The sequence below is a fragment of the Dermacentor albipictus genome, chromosome 7 (genome assembly GCF_038994185.2).
Source record: "Dermacentor albipictus isolate Rhodes 1998 colony chromosome 7, USDA_Dalb.pri_finalv2, whole genome shotgun sequence".
Classification (NCBI taxonomy): Eukaryota; Metazoa; Arthropoda; class Arachnida; order Ixodida; family Ixodidae; genus Dermacentor; species Dermacentor albipictus.
The window spans coordinates 48,991,668-49,008,889 of NC_091827.1; the positions used below are offsets into that span (position 1 = coordinate 48,991,668).

Here is a 17,222-nt window from a genome sequence, read left to right on the forward strand (position 1 = left end):
AATACAGTTAGAGCAATACCGAATCAACTCAGAAAGATAGAGTGCAATTTTTCTGCTGTATATTGATTATTTTAGACTGGTAATTCTAATAAGAAAGAAAAAAAAGGCATAAATATAGTTTTCGAATTCAGCGAGGAATTAGGTCAATGTCCCGTGATAGATTTCAAAGGATACCTTCCTTGGTTTCGACCTTTCTGGCTCAATAATAGCATTTCAAGCTCGACTGGGAAGTTGATCGTTTGCCATTTTGAAATGTGGTGAGGTCTATTTTTACCCATAATACATTTAACTATGCCCCAGCAGAAGATGTCAATGTCAGTGAGCCACTGCGAGACGTTCAAAACGTAATCACTACCTTTCTTTTTTTTTCTGGCTTATCAAGCCTCTTTTGGTGGTAAAGCTGGCTTTTCTTATTGCATTGTAGAAATGGTATATAGTAAGAGCGCTGAAATTGTTTTTATCTTCAGTGCCCTTTGAAACCCTTAAATTGTACTCCGATAGCGTTAATAGTTGGGCGAGATGACGCCTATACAGTGACTAAAACTGCGCTTGTCTGTGCTCTTACTTACCTTGTGTGTAGTTTTGTCGCGTAGTTCGTACCAACGTGTATTTCATGTTGCTTTATTTTACAGCGGGAGATTTTTTCCCTAAAATTTCTTGCGCGAAATACCGCAACGTTCTACTCCTAGAGCGGCTTTGCTCGATGTATGCGGAAGTTACCTTTAGTAAAAGTCGAAATTGAAAGCCGATTTATTTGCAAATATTCTTTTAGTCATATTTCTAAGTATATTTACTTTACGTCACTTATCGCAATTCACAAACTGGGGACGGTGAGTTAGCAGACGATGCCTTCTAAGAAAGAATGCTCACCTTGACGACGTTTGCCAAGTTTGGCGAAAAGCCACGTGACGAGCAATTAGCATGCGATACGCAGAGCGCGTTGTGGTGGGTGCTTTTGCGCTACCGCTGAGTACTGGGAGGACCGAGATTGTGCCTTAAGATATACTATGAAAGGGAGAGCCTCTGGACCACTGTGTGATAGATGTTGGCTCCCCAGCGTCCAACCATCGCTCGCAGAAGCGGGGAAAAAAAAGGCGGCTGCGTCCACAGTTCCACGTTTGCATCGTTCAACACTACACAGCGGTGCCGCATTAAAATTGGACCTGGGCTGCATAAGAGTGCGCTCTGTAATTATGTGCAACACGACTCAATTTTTATGCGAAGCATATTACGAGAGCTCAACCCAGCTCCTCAGGCGCGGCGGTGTCGCCTTGAAATCACGTGACACCGTGACGTCACGACAGAGGAGAAGTGGCTTTGGCTCAACTCTTGCAAGACGGGCTGGGTGGGAATCGAACCAGGGTCTCCGGAGTGTGGGACGGAGACGCTACCACTGAGCCACGAGTTTTTTTTTTTTTCTTTATTGCCGGTCGTTGGCCCGGATAAAAATTACACATTCACAAATAATCAAAAGGCACACTCACAATATGTTGAAAACAACCGCAGAACTTGTGCGGCTGCGCTTGTGCTAAAATTCCCTTATCGCCAATAATAATTCCACTCGTGGCAACCACTCTGGGATGCACTCCAGCAACTTTTGTTCCTCTACAAAGTTCCGTATGCTTTCTTTGAAATACTGGCGAGCCGCTCTTGCATCGAGATCGGCATGCCTTACCGCAATTCTACATTTCCAAATGCTATGCAGGGCCAAAAGCATGATCACATCGAATGGGGTACCATCATCACTTTCTATTGGCAAGTAGCGAATCCCATACGCATCTAGGGGGAAATCCTTTTTGATTGTGCGCTGGAGCACATCCCAGAGGAAAACGGCATCCCAACAATGCAGAAAAACATGTTCAATTGTCTCCTCCTGCCTGCAAATTATACAATGAGTGCCCCAAGGAACAAAGAAACCTCTTTCAGCCAGCCATGGTTTGACAGTCAGCGTTCCGGAGTGCAATTGGAAAAAGAACGTCTTAGCGCCTGACGGTACTAGCATCGCCTTAACGCGCTTCAGAACATTGTGCCCATGGCTAGCTCTGTAGAGAGACCGATATAAAGGCACGGGAAGAACAACATCACACAGGTCCCTGTACAGTTTTTTCCGGTTAACGTCACTCAAATATTGAAGAGAAAAACGCGCTGACAAAAACCTGCATGAAACCACAACTTCACGTAGAAAACCATAAACACCCCCTGGCAAACTGCCCGTTGAGACAACCATTTCGGGCAAGAGCCTGCCCAGGCGAAGTTGGCAGACAGTGTATAAAAACGGGTTTTTTGCGTCCCTGAAGAAAAAAAAACGATTGACAACCTGTCTCAAAAACAAATGTGACAATCCAAGTCCTCCATTTCGAACTCGAAGAAACAAATTGGTACGACTTGATCTCTCCCAAGACGATGCCCACACAAACACTGCGAACACCCGGTGAATTTTTTGGATGTTTACCCTTGAGCAATGCAAGACTTGGAGGATGTACCAAAGTTTGCTCACTAAAAATATGTTGCAAATTGTGGCTCTGGAAAACATAGACCAATTCCAGCCATTCCATTTGTTTACTGTGTCCCGGAGCTTATCCACTTCACTCCTCCAGTACGACTCACTGTCTTTGTAGCACTGAAGGGGAACACCCAAGTATTTCACCGGAGTCGTAACGAAACTCATGTTGGCAAAAGTGTCTGGGGTCGCCCGCCAATCCCCGTGCCAGAATCCCAGGCACTTACCCCAGTTTACCGCGCTGCCGCTCACAGCACAAAAACTTTTAACACATTTGACAGCCTGTGTTATACTGTCCAAATCAGTGCAGAACACAGCAATATCGTCTGCATAAGCCAACAGGCGGACTTCAACCTCGTGCAGTTTAAACCCGCGGACACAGTCATTCTCCATGACACTCAAACAAAACGACTCTATATACAAGCAAAACAACAGCGGCGAGAGAGGGCAGCCCTGACGCACAGACCGCTTAACTTGTATTCGCGCTCCCAACATCTTGTTGACAATGAGCCGCGTCGAGCAGTCCCGGTACGCCATGGCAACCCCCTCTCTAATTATTCTACCCAAATTCACATAATCTAGAATGCACAAAAGTATGTCATGAGGCACCCGGTCAAACGCTTTCTCGAGATCAATTTGGAGCATTGCCACATGTGCACCCATGGCATCGCAACATTCGAGGATACTGCGTGCTACGTGTATGTTTGAGAAGATAGTTCGACCTTTAATGCCACACGTTTGATGCGGCCCCACAAGCTTCGCAATGACAGTCTGCAACCTCTTTGCTAAGATTTTCATCATTATCTTATAGTCTCCGTTAGTGAGACAAATTGGGCGGTAAGAAGTTACCCTTCGCAATGCAACGGGATCTTCTGACTTGGGTATAAGAATAGTGTGGGAAGATGAGAAGGACGGGGGTAGTACTTTGAGCTGGAATGCTTCATTATAAACATCCGCTAAGGCTGGTGAGATCGCACCTTTGAAATATTTATAAAAGGCTGAGGTTAGACCATCAGGGCCAGGGGACTTTCCTGGATGCATACTTTCAATAGCACTTTTCACTTCCTCTTCCGAAATTGGTTCCTCCAATGTTTCTTTCGTACTTTCATCTAGCCTTGGCATCAACGACAAAAAGTCCTTTTTAAAACGATCAATGTCGACTGCGCAGTAAGTGAATAAACCACTATAGTGCTCGGAAAAAGCACGCTCGATATCTTCTGCTGCGTCGCTAACTTTTCCGCAATATTCGATTTCCGCTATCTGATTGCGGCGCGCATGCCACTTTTCTGAGCCTAACGCTCTTTTCGACGGTACTTCTCCCATTATCAGCCTTTCAGCCCTTGCCCGCACCACAGCACCGCGGTATCTCTCGATATCGAACTGTTCTATTTTATGTTTCAGTGCGCGAATATCGTCCATGAACATGCCGGGCATCCTACATTCCTCACTGATCAATTTTTCTAAATTCCTGCGCATCTGTTTTTCTTCTGCTCCCTTTTCTCTGCATATAGCGCTCGCACGCTCTAAAGCCTTGATTTTAACCACCTGCTTGAAGTTCTCCCATTTTTCACCAGATGTCGTGTTATCATCAGCATTCATTTCTTCAACTTGCTTCGTTACATCCGCTGTAAACATTTCGTCGCTTAGTAATTTCGAATTAAATTTCCATAGTTGCCACTCAAAGCCCTTTTTCTTTTCTTTCGTGCTTGCTACTAAAAAGCTGACCAAACAGTGATCACTGAATGAAAGTGCGCTCACGTGGTACTCCTTACAAAGGGGTATCAAATCATGGCTCACATACACTCTGTCAAGACGGGCGTGGCTGGCTGCCTGAAAGTGGGTGTACTGCGTAGCCCTCCCACCACCGAGACACTCAGCCACGTCTTCCAAACCATCGTCCCTTATCATATCGCTTAGGGCAATGGTGCTTGCATCCTTGTACGGTCGGGCGCTAGTTTTATCACGGGCTGAAAGAACACAGTTAAAATCACCGGCAATAATGAGGAGCCTATTACACATGGTATACTGTTTTAGCTGATCGAAAAATCTGCGTCTTTCCTCAGCGACAGTCGGCGCGTACAAACAAATAACACGCCATTCCAATGACGATAATAAAAAATCGCAGACAATAAGCCGACCTGACGGGCATGACGTCACAGCTTCTACTTTTGCTCCAAGGCTATGTCGGATGAACAAAGCGCACCCGGAAGAAGTTCCCACAGCATGGCTCACTATAACACAGTATCGAGCTAAGAATTGACGCACCATGCCCCCGGTTTCGTCGTCGCCCTCAACTTTTGTCTCCTGTACTGCTAGAATGTCCAGGTCATGTTCGGTAACTAGTCTATAGAGTTGACTTTGCTTCCTCCTTGAGGCAAGCCCACGTACGTTTAAAGTGGCCACACGAAATGACCTATCCATAGACATCATTGCGAGGCGGTGAGAACCCGGGGGCATGACGCTCACCTCACTACTGCGCTTTTTTTCTGGGTGCCTTGACACGGTGCAGACCTCAGGGAGGCAAAGGCGGCGTTTCCGCCGTCTTGCGCTCCGTCGAAGTGTTCGGCCGAAGCCGATGGGAAAGACGCCGCACGGGAGTCGTTTTCGCAGGCGGCTCATCCGTTGCGAGGGCGCTGGGCCCCTTCTCCTTTTCGCCTGCTTCGTGGGGCCGCTTTGCGGTCGCACTGGCACTGTCGCTATCGATGCCTGTCATCGGCACTGCCTCGGGAGTAGACTCTACAGCTCCGCTGGAAAAAGTGTGGCCGGTACTACTTGGAGCAGCTTTCCTACTCCGGTCCTCCACGGCTTCATGCAGAAGCCCGGCGTCGGGCTTCCCTGGAGCTTCAAGGAGGACGTCCTGTGGAGTGTTCGGGGTACCCTCTTGAGTAGTCGGGTTTTGGCACACTCCTGCTGTTTCTTCGGAGTCTGCCTCATCCATAAGGTGGTCCAATGCATCGTTTGCCTGGACTGGTCCGGTCACGCTGGCGTACGTCTTTGGGCAATCCGCGTCCTCATGGCCGAAACGGCGACAACGACTGCAGCGAGGTACTTTGCAGTCCCGACGTATGTGCCCGGTGCTCTTGCAGCGCAGACAGAGCGGAGCGCGGCCTGGAACAACGACGAGAGTCAGCTCTCCGGCTATCTTGAGCTGGTGGGGAATGTCGTCGACTTTGACGTCGCCATGCAATTGCAGTCCAACTGAGCGAGTCGTCGAGCCCTTTTCAGTGACGCCTTGCACACGCCACTTCTCCCGCGTCACCTCCAGCACTTTCCCGTAGGGTGTCAGGGCCACACGAATGTCTTCGTCGGTCACGCCGTGCAGCAACCAGTGTAGCTTTAAGCGTACCTCTCGGTTGTTTGGATCGATGAGCAAACATGGGCGATCTTTTACCTTCACGTTGACAGCGGTGAGCAATTTCTGAGCGGCGTCAGCACTCGTCATTGTTACAGCCCACACGTGGTTCATCTGATACGCCCCCAACGCCAAAACGTCAGGGAGCGCACCTAGATTGGCCAAAGTGTCCCGGTAGTCTTCGACACGGTAGGGCCGAGCTCTTGGGTCGCCGTGCATGAAAACGGTGTTCGCGACGATGCGTCCGGATGGCAGATTGGGCAGAATAACCTGATAATCTTCGGCAGTAGAAGCAAAAAACCTGTTACCGCGGCCCGCCTGGGCCGCCGAAACCGCTCCATGGGAGCAAGCCATCCCGCGTCCGCTTCGCTTGAAAGCCGGAGGTGGAATGCACTGAGCCACGAGTACGATGCTTCAAAGCGGTACAAAAGCGCCTCTAGTGAATGCGGTGTTGCCTTAGAAACGAGCTGTTTCTAAGGCGTGCGTCTCTTGCTCAGGCGCACATTTCGTCGCCGCGCCGAACGCTGCTTTGCTCGACGCTCACCGCGTCCAATGCGGGGCGCGTAGTCGCTGCCCTGTAGCCCATTGTCTTACACCCCTTGGCGGGTCGACGGGAACGCTGTCGCGTTCCACTCTTGAAGGCGAAGCAGTAATGCATGAGTTGTTTCTTCGTCTAGCCGAACCAAATATAGCCAAGCAACAGCAGTTCACCAGGCTAAACAGTGGTTCAACAACTAAAATAAAGGCTAGTATGCTTCGCATCCTGGGCTTAACCTTAGCTAAGCCACAGCCATTTTTTACTTTATCTTTGGTAGCACATATCTAGAAACTAATTGAAGCTTCATGTCACTTAAGGGTACAACGTCGCAGCAAAATCTCCGCCCCATATATTTTGTTGACGTTGTTACGCTGGTGCTAAACTAGAAGACGTTGCTTGCTTCCCACATTCGCACTGAATGGAATTAGGTTCTACGCGCCAAAAACACAACTTGATAATCAGGCACGCCATAGTGCGAGTCTTCGGTTTAATTTTGACCATCGGAAGATCTTTGAAGCGCCGCCAACGCACAGGACACGGACGCTCTTGCATTTCACCCCCATCGAAATGCGACCGCCGCATCCGGAATTCGATCCCGCTACCTCGTGCTCAGCAGCGCGGCACCGTAGTTGCTAGGCAACAGCGGCGGTTTGCTTCGCTTCTACGCCAGCCGCACGTCGATGAGGGTGAAATGCACGAACCCTCGTGTACTTAGCTCACGTTACTGAAGCCCAGGTGCTCAAAATATGTCCGAGTATACCACTACGGCGTTCATCATAATGATGTCGTCCTTCCCGCAGGTAATAGCAAGAATTATCTTTTTAGAAACAATTTTAGTACTCTTTAGGTTCTAATGAAAGTAATGTGTGCCTGTTGAGTAGCAAAGCGTAAGGCTTAGGAGTAGTCTAACAAAGTTCTGTTGATGGCCCCTGCCGGCCGACTTTAAACTTTTGGCAAAGAAAGTCACCTGGTACTATGCTGAAGCGAGAGCTGTATTGACTAGATGAGACATAAGCCGGCGATTTTCAACAAGTTGCGACTGTGCTGTCAAGCATGCACAGTCTTGCTTTTTACAGTGATCATCTTTCGCGTGGTTGTCAGCGTCAATAATTGACTTGTCGGCGCATAACGCACCTACTGCACATACGCATTTTTTAATGTTGTCGCAAACTTTGTAGTGAAAGGATTTGTTTGACGAGATCGGGCTCGTCACGGGAATGCAGCGGTGCATTCTAGAATGAATGTGAGCACGGGTGATTATTTGAGAGCGCACTTCTCTACGCTATAAACAGCGCAGGAAGTTGACGCGTGAGATATGATTTAGACGACTGACACCGGTGCTTGCCGCTATCCTAGCGCTGTGAGTGTTGCTTACGTGTGAACTTCGTTCAGTAAAGACACAAAACCTCAACTAGCGCTTTTGGCTTTCTTCACCTTCACTAAGACGCGAAATTACCTATCTCTATCCCCCCCCCCCCCTTTCTTTGTGCATCCATCTATAGGGAACCACAAGAAATTTCTCATATCTCTATATTTTGTTGGTTTTGGATTTAATTTTCGCCCTTGCAAGTTCCTGTTCTTGCAGTTCCAGTTCCTTGAAATGATATATAATGTGGCCTCATATTCCAAATAAGACCTTGCTTAGATAGACGATGCTTATGCAGTCCTTAACTTCGTGTCTGGCCCTTTTGTTGGGTTGCGTCCACGAACAAAAGGTAGTCATAAAGAAGCTAAAGACACTCCAAAAGTACCGACATTGGCCCCCCTGTTAATCCTAGCCTCCGCTCCTCAAGTCAAATCACTTCAGCCCACGTGGACACGGATGGTCAATAGTGCTCAATCGAGAGATGCATTCGTCAATGTCAATGAGAAATCGACTAATCGAAACACTGGCTCGAGCGAGACACATCTCTTGTTTGATCCCTGCCGACCATTTTAGTGTCTCCGTCTAGCTGTGGAGCTCTCTCTTAAATGGTAAACACGTATTCACACAAGCTCACACTAAAATACTGAAGCGAATGTACAGCACTTACGTAGTAGCCGACTTCGCTGCGTTCACCAGGGAGGCTCCATCACTACCATTAAAAATTCCTAAGGCGCAATGATGCTCTTCCGTTTTTCCTTGGAACACTTCCCCGAAGAGCTGCAAAGTTCACTGTGTGTTAGCTGAGATTGCTATAAAATCCAGCACGCGCGCACCTCCAAAAGCGCATGTCCTAGTGCAACCCATTCTAGAATAATAATACGTGCATTCAAATCTTTTCTTCATTCAACAGGGACGCGATTACGTAGTGTATTTATGCCCTGCATATCATCGTCGTCACCAGCCTGTCTTTATGCCCACTCAAAGATTGGGGCATTTGCCACTGATCTCGAATTACCACTTTCTTGCGCTAGCTGATTCTAGCTTGCGCCTGCGAATTTCCTAATATCATCATCCACCTCCTTTTCCACCGTCCTCAAGTGTCATTTCCTTCCCTCGTTACCCATTCTGTAACTCTAATGGTCGGCTGCTTATCTGCACAACGCATTACTTTCCTACGCAGCTACATTTTTTTTCTCTTAATGGGAACTAGAATATTGGCTATCCACCGTTAGCTCTCTCATATACACCACTCTCTTCCTGTCTCTTAATGTTGCGCCTAACATTCATCGTTCCATCGTTCCAACTTGTTCCGAGCTTCCTTGTTAGCAATGAAGATGTGGCGCCATATGTTAGCATCGGCAGAATCCAATGATTGTACACTTTTCTATTCACCGACAACGGTAAGCTGGATATTATGGTTTAGTAATGCACGCTGTATACAATACAACCGGTTTTTATTTTTCACTAAATTTTCTTCGAATAATCAGGGACCCCTATGAGTAATTGACTATGATAAACATATACCTGCACAGTCTACGCGCAAAGTGGCGATAATGAATTCTTGCTCCTGTGCCAGGCTATTCAACATAACCTTTTCTTTTGCACTATATTATTCAAACCTACTCTTACAAACACTTGGTTAACGTCATCAGTCATTTTTTTAGAATTCATCACCAGTGTTGATGAACGGAGCAACATAATCTGCAAACAAGATTTTGAGACATTCGCTGTTGAATCTCACTACCAAGCCTTCCTAGTCAAATAGATCTATTACTTCTGAGCAAGCAGTCAATATTGGTGAGATTGTTCCTCCTTGCCTGACGTCTGTACAGGTAGGTAATTCTCCACCTCTCTTATGGAGAAAAAAGGAAGCTGACGAATCTGGAGATACCCCTTGTGGTATATTGCGTGGCTCGCATAATGCTTGATTACGCGATGCCATCATGACTGTCCTTATCTTTACTGAATAAAATGTCCTTCAATATTCTATGAAAATCATAGAGAGAGGTTGATTGCACTCCACAGATTTTCAGTTGCCTGTTTGATGACGTGTACCGAAACTATTATAGAATATCCGTTCCTGAAACGATCCTCTTCCCTCCTTTGATCCATTTGCAATGTTGCCTAAGATTGAAGTGTTCCCTAAGAACAAACCGTGTGGTTTTGGGCGCCTTCTTTTCCATTACGGGCCCTCTTTCAGTCAGTCTTTTTTGTTGTTTGTTAGGCAGTATGCGCGCCCACAATGGATCGTGGAAGCGATAGTGGAACATGCATACCATAAATGCAGAAAAGTTCTTTGCCTGGTACCTCCACTAATACCGCTGAAAATGCAACACGGTAAGCGCGAAGCGCCACTCGAAGTATATGCGTATGAATGTTTTTTACATTTCTTTGAGCTTAGGCGATGGTTTTACACCCTACTTTTATTGGTGCGTGTTTGTTAAGTGCTGCTACTACGTACGTTATATATTTACCCTTCTATTCCATGTAAAGAATTACGCGCTCAGCAAATTGAAAGAAGAGTTTGTGAAGATGTGTTAATTGAGGCTGCTCATTGTTTCAAAACATACTTTCTCTTCAAACGGGATGCTTTTCATTTCTAAAGAATCGAACGCGTGGAACACAGGTAGTTCATTGTATCAGCAGGTCTATAGAAGTGCGTTAAAAATTATTTAATCTTTTTCTCCTTATTATATAGCTGGCGACACTACAGCTACTTTGAGGCCAGGATTTCTCAAACACTCAAGAAATAACCAAGAATGCGCCATCTGCTTCTTATTGCGAGCAGCTCAAAACTCGCACTAATTATAGCGTGGCTCCTTGGAGTAGAGTTCGTTGAGAAGGGATCCTACACGTGTCCTGAATAATGAAGGCATTGGTAATAAGGTTAACGCACAGCTGACTCATCTATCTGTCAGCCTGGTGCAGTTGTTGGTAGCGGATGCGAATTACAAAAATATATATAGCCCAAAGCTGGATGCACAGAGGTCTCCAGACCATGCCATCGAGCTCTGGCGAGCTCTGCTGCTGTTCCATCAGGACCCTGCAGCACCACCCGTCGGCTATCGGCTCCGCGACAGCCACAAGCGTCATGCGGTCCCCGCTTAGCTGCCTCCAGGACGTTCATTAATAAAACGGACGCAGCCTTACCCTTCCCGTTTTGCAATAACACCCCTCCACTTTCCACCGCAGCGTCTTCGGCGCATTTTAATGTGGAATAAACGTGGTTTCATCATTCAGAGGTCATTCTCTGCTATTTCACTTAGCGCCTTTTAGCACCTCACAAGGAAAATCACCTCACACCTCTCGGCAGCACCTTCTACTTCAATCAGAATTAGCTGCACCGTTCTGGCCTCTTCCCTAATCTTGTCTGAAGCTTTGGACAAGACTATCAAAATGCGACCATGACGACTGAATCTACTAGTGCATGGGCGGTTCCTTGGCGTCACCACGCCTCCATTTCAAGGCGTCTCGAAGAGCCCTTGCGTCAACCATTTCATAAAAAATGCCACACCTCATTTTGCACCGTGTTTTCAATTAGTTGGATATAAAAAATGGCATGGTTGGATATTTAATACGCATTTGCATAATTTAGGTCATATAACATGTGTACGAAGTTATCAGCTACCTCAGGAAGCAAAAGAAAAGCATTGCAAAGGTGTTGTGCCAGTACTCCTTAGAAAAGCATGAAACAGAAAATTAAGCTTTAAATTTCGCAGCGCCAGCTGCTACGAAGTACTCGCCTTGAGGTACTGCAGGCCGCCCGACTTGGCGGCGGCGTAGTCGCGGACATCCACATCCAGTGCACCGAAGTGCATGAATTTTTGACTTATTTGTTTTTCCAAGGCCTTTTTGATGGCATCTTTGTCATCTGGTGGAAAGGCGGGCATGAGGCTGCGCAGAATAAAAAAGCCCACTCATTGTCAGATAGGAAGCCATGTGGCGTGGTTAAAAAAGTTACCCGGGCAGATATTAGCACGTCCTAGTACGTCCTATTAGTACGTCCTACAGCGAAGCTGTATATTGAAATCCTCCTCGATGTTGTTGGCGTCGTCTTGCCCAGTACATGAACACGGGGCAGCGCATGAGCACTCAGACGGCCGAAGCACGCTGTTCTTGTTTTAGCTGCAACCAATGTTTCAAAATTGGCCGTGGCATATAGCACAATTCTAACCATTTATCGAAATTGCACGATGATACCGTCTTTCCTTCAACAAAAACAATCAAGATGCCTAGGTTAATATATGACATAATTGAGCTAATTACCTTAAGTTGAAGTGCCTCACCGAAAAATTGCGAGGAATAGTTAGAATTAGTGTTATTGGTCACGTGTAGTTTTTAAGCATTCAGTGCAGCTAAAGAATACCCTGTGTAGCCATAAGCAGTATACGCCTGCAGTCGTGCCGCTACCAATTCTGCTTCCTACAAAATTATTTAATGATAATAAATTATACTAAATTATTACTTAGGCAAATACGCGCATCTAGGCGCATAATTTCTCTATCGGAACGAAGGCACCTTTCTCGTGACGCCTTGGGTTAGCAAGTCTGCTCCACAGGCTTTGATTTAGAGCGATGCCTGATGCAGCACGCGTTGAAAAATTCGTTCGCAACAGGAAAGAATGCAATCAAATCTAGCCAGATCGCGTATACCGCGTAATTCGCGAAAGCCTGGGTAGCGTGAATCTCGCGGAGGGACTGTACGTTCGGTGACGACCTGTCTGGTAGGCATGTATTTGATAAGCTGGAAAACTCGGTGCTGAACAAGCGACCTGTTACGTATGCGGGAGCTAACAAAACCAAACGGCACGAAACGTCCGTTAGAAATTCAAGAGTTTTGCGCCCACACAATCTTGTGATCTTGTGGCTAAAACACGCGAATATCGAGCGGGTGTCATGTCAGCACATTATAAGGTTTAGAACCAGCAGGATATAAAATATAGCTAGCATGGAAGCCCCAAATACCTACACCTATGGGACATACAAACCAGTGGGGGCCATCGTGTAGTGGGCAGGAAACCGGCCGCTTGGGCATGGGCTAGCTTGAAATTTGCGAGCGGGCTAAATGAAATTTTAGGTGGGCCAACTTAAAATGAAGGGGTTGGCCTACTGAAACTTGGGGATCGGCCAATTTGAAATTTCAGGCTGGGATAGCTTGAAATTTGGGGTTGGGCTTACTGAAATTTCGGCGTGAGCTAACTGACCATAGGGAATGGGTCAACTTGAACTTAGTAAATTGGCGAAATATAAATTTGGGGGGTGGGGGCACTTCAAGTAAGCGTGTGGCGTAAATGAAATTCGGGGATACGGTGACTTAATCATGGAGTTGGGGTAACTGAAATTTGGGGGTGGGCGAACTTGAAATGGGGGGGGGGGTGGTTAAAATTGGTGGTGGGCCAACTGAAATTTCGGGGTAGCCCAACTTGTCAATTGGGGGTGGGCCAAATGGAAATTTTATGGTGTCCAACTGACATTGGGTGGTGGGCCAACCTAAAATTGGGGGTGGTGTAGCGTGGGTCAATTGAAATTTGTTGTGGCGCAACATTGCAATTGAGAGTGGGCTAACTTGAAATGGGGGTTGACCAAATTGACAGTGGGGAATGGGCCAATTGAAATTTTGTGCGGGGCTTACTGGAATGCAGGAATGGGACCTTTTGAAACTTGTAGGTGGGCCAACTTGAATATAAGTATGGGTCAGTTTGAAATTGGGATGTCTGCCGAATGGAAATTTGTGGGTGGGCGAACAGAAATTTCGAGATGGCAATCATGGTTGCACAAACACGCAGGATGGAACCATGTTCGTAGCAACCGGGCTGCTTGCATAAAAAGGCGCTGCAAGGGCACCTTTGTCCGGAAAATGTCGCCGTGCACTGCAGTCACTTCACACAATCGGCCGGCTGCCGAGCTTTTTTCCCACCACACTATGGCGGTGCTGGCTTCGCTTGAAGAGCGTCCCTGCTATTTGAGCATTTTTTATGACCTCCTATGTTAGATGTGGCGTCATCGGCGAAAGTATGCGCAAGGGCCCGAAGCACTCTGTATGAGCATCGCCTGCTTGGTTGTTCTCATCAGGACCCACACCCTGAAGCGTCATCTGTGCAGTTGTGCTTGTGAAACTGTGGTGCGAGAATAGATGTGCCTTAACATAGCTTCTCTGTAATGCGATTTCCATTTGTTCGGCGTTTAAGCGTAACCCACACATTTTCAAGGGAATAACGATAACAAAGAGCGAAAACTTATTAGCACATCACACTCCTAGGAATTAAAGAAACAGAAGCATTGATCGCAAGTATTCGTAGCGGCGCGACATGCGTTCTGGGCCCGCATCTATACCTTTCACAACGGTGGCACGAACCCAATGTGGGCCCAGTGTTGTCGGATCGATATTGGCTTCCCCTTTAAAGCGGGATGGTGATAAATTTTCACCTTCCCTCTTTGAACTTCTCGGACGGTGTTCTCATAAACGTCCTGCCATGGTTTCGTAGTGTCGCATTCCGATGGGGAGAAATGCGAAAACACCCGTGCTCTTAAAGTTAGGTGCACGAAAAACAACCACGGGGGGGGGGGGGGGGGTACAAATTGCCGGAATCGCCCACTATGGCGTGCTTCATAATCAGATCGTGCATTCGGCACGTAAAACACCATGATATTTTTTTCTAATTAAACGCGGGTTGGACTCAAAAGACGTGACACGAGGGGGTGCAGCAAAACTTTTGACACGATTATAATAGAGCCCCTTAAATTCGTAAAGTAGCGCCACGCCTTGAAGAATGTCCTCCCCCCCCCCCCCCCCCGTCGCGCGCTCTTGCCAAGGTCGACGCCGCGTCGCTATTGGCTTAATGCCATCACGTGAGCCGTCGCGCCGGCTTCGTTTGTTTACAGTCGCGCTTCAGGCCCATTTTCACTTGAGAAGCGTGTAGGCAGTGGCGAGGAGCGCATGATGGCGCCGTTGCTGTTGCATGTTGTCTTTGGTTTGCGAACGCCTTGAAATAAGTTTTGTGGCAAGTGCGACGTCGCTTCATGCCATTTTCTGTCACTATCACGAGCTGCGGCTTCGTATGCCTGTATAGTTTCTGCAAAGACAAGAAGCTGTTCTCGATACTGTCCGGCAAGCGCTGCGGTTTAAGAAAAAAGACATGAATTCATCGAATTGGGACGGAGAACATCAGACCAACGTTCTCCACATGACTATACGAGGTAGTTGCGAGTCTCTCATAGCACAGTATCTGTCAGGCTTGCGTAATTTGTTGCGGGCCATAACGTAGCACATATTGCACAGTTAACTGAGGTTGTTACCATTGGTTTGCACGCTTTACCATGATTCCTGCTCGGCGCGTACTTTGTTTATGTAAGCAGCACGTGATCGTATTTGGTGCACTAAATGGTATTGTACGCCAACAAGCTTCAATTCGTGGACACGCGAGGCTAGGTGCGAGAGCGCGATTATGAGGCCTTTATGATTCAGCGCATTGTTTTAACGAAATTTGAGCCTCGAGCATGAAAACTCACCTTAGGGAAGCCAATTTCTGCATTTTGTGCTTACTGGCCAGCCTTCTATAGCGCCAATAGTTTGGTTTGCATGTTTTGTTCATGTCCGGTGGATTTGTAACACTAAGGAAAAGTGTGCGGGCTCTCCTGAAACTGCGTTCGTCGCCGAACGACACCATCATAGGTATTTGAGACGTTGGTGTTAATTTGTGTCAGCTTAAGGTGTGTGTAGGTTATCATGCGCTGGTGGAACACTCGCACAGAAAACGAGCGGTCACCCGCTCGTTCACTGGAGGGTTTAGTCGGTCATCGTTCGCTCGTTCGTTTAGTGATTCGCTTACTCTTTCGTTCAACTATTAGCTCGTTCGACCACTGTGTCTCTGAGGCATACGTAATGCGACAATGTACCGTGGCTCAATATGAACGACTGCATCATTTCACTTACCGAAATGTTTTATTGAAAAATGACAAATTTTCATGACTGCGTAAAGCTTTTAAGCTTTGCGCGGTCCTTACATAATAAAAGTCATGTCTCGCATATGTTATTTCGGAGTGAGCGCAACCACCCTCAATGTATCCACATTGGTGTAATTCGGTCCGCGACAGGTACGTTATGTCGTAAGCGGGCGAGCTAACGCGCACGATGAAATGTTATTCGTGGTGAGTCATTAACCTGAAAAAAACAATGCACTTGTTTGAGCCTGAATGAAGCGCTGTTACCGCGCTCCCACTTCGCGAACGAATGCTAAAAAGATTGATTTAATTTTTTGTATACGCAGAATCCCGACTCGACGATGGGCCACGCGTATTTCTGTCGACTTTGCGGGATGAAAAACATAACACAAGCGCCTACCTATGAGCATTTGCGCGTGATTAGAAGGTTGGCAAACACGCACGTTGGCGCCACTGCAGCTTGTAATACTTTTTCGAACCTGCAGAGCAGCGTTCGTTTGCGCTCTCTGTCGGCCTTTGTACGTCATAGCTGATACGCGCCGCGAATTCACTTGATAAGGATGGAGCGGATTACTCGGGCTACGGAGTGCTTGCTGGAGGTCAGGATGTTGGCGTTCAATTGTACGTGTGTTATTTGTAACCATTCGCAACAAGATTTTGCGACACGCACTTGGCAAATGTTGCCTACCTAATTGTAGCGCACGCGATGAATTCGGAGTCGTCACTGCACGGCGTTAAGGCTCGTTCGGATACTTTTTTTAAACGTAACTATAAAAAGGAGAAAGCAATAAGCTGCCCCCACTGAATAAACATCTGTGTCGAAATTCTATCCTGTATACGAAGTTACTCGGAGTTAGAAAGCTAACGCTTAAAGCGCACGACCTTGCTATGCGTGCATTCACTCTGCGAAAGGTCGTCTGCTATGCTCGAGCGGTGTAGGGGGCGCCACGGTCTGGGAGGGAGCGTGAAGGAAAGGAGAAACGAGGAGGTCTGAGGCTGGAGAAGGTGAGTGCCGCTACTTAAAGATATTCAAGGGGTTTTAGCTTAGAAAGCTTTACCAGGCTGTCTGCCGCCCGCAATGAAATCCGACAGCGCCATTACGCTGCCGTAAAGAGGTGCGCCAACATAATCACATGGTTTAGGTTGGAGCGCGCATATTGTTTTGCACTTGCAACGCATAATATAATAACGTGTTTTACGATAAACGGCATGCGGTGCGAATTTTGTTTCGTGACATTTGTTTGTGCGCTGCCACTCTCAAGATTTTCGACAGAAAGTTTAATTAACAACGCAAGACCTGACTAATGTGACCACTTTTATTGATTGAACCGCGCGTCCAATTCCGTTGAGACACTTATAAGTGCTTACGTCTGGGCGGTGCGAAAGCATTATACCATTGGTAGACCTCGGAACGTTATGAAAGCGCTCATTTTATACACATGTGACGTGGCGCCACGCCCTTCCGCCCCATTGGCTGCACCGTGACTTGCCCAATCTGACCTGCCCATCACCGTGGCAGCTATCTG

General features: G+C 47.2%; 1 protein-coding gene across 1 annotated transcript in view; it reads right to left on the reverse strand.

The window, feature by feature from the left end:
• LOC139047832 (uncharacterized) overlaps positions 1 to 17,222 on the reverse strand; it is a 71,748-nt gene that overhangs the window by 12,299 nt on the left and 42,227 nt on the right. The window contains exons 9-10 of the mRNA XM_070521967.1: positions 11,500 to 11,650; positions 8,424 to 8,533 (exon numbers count right to left, since the gene is read on the reverse strand). Coding sequence (XP_070378068.1) covers positions 8,424 to 8,533; positions 11,500 to 11,650 — 261 coding nt within the window. The remainder of the gene's footprint in view (positions 1 to 8,423; positions 8,534 to 11,499; positions 11,651 to 17,222) is intronic.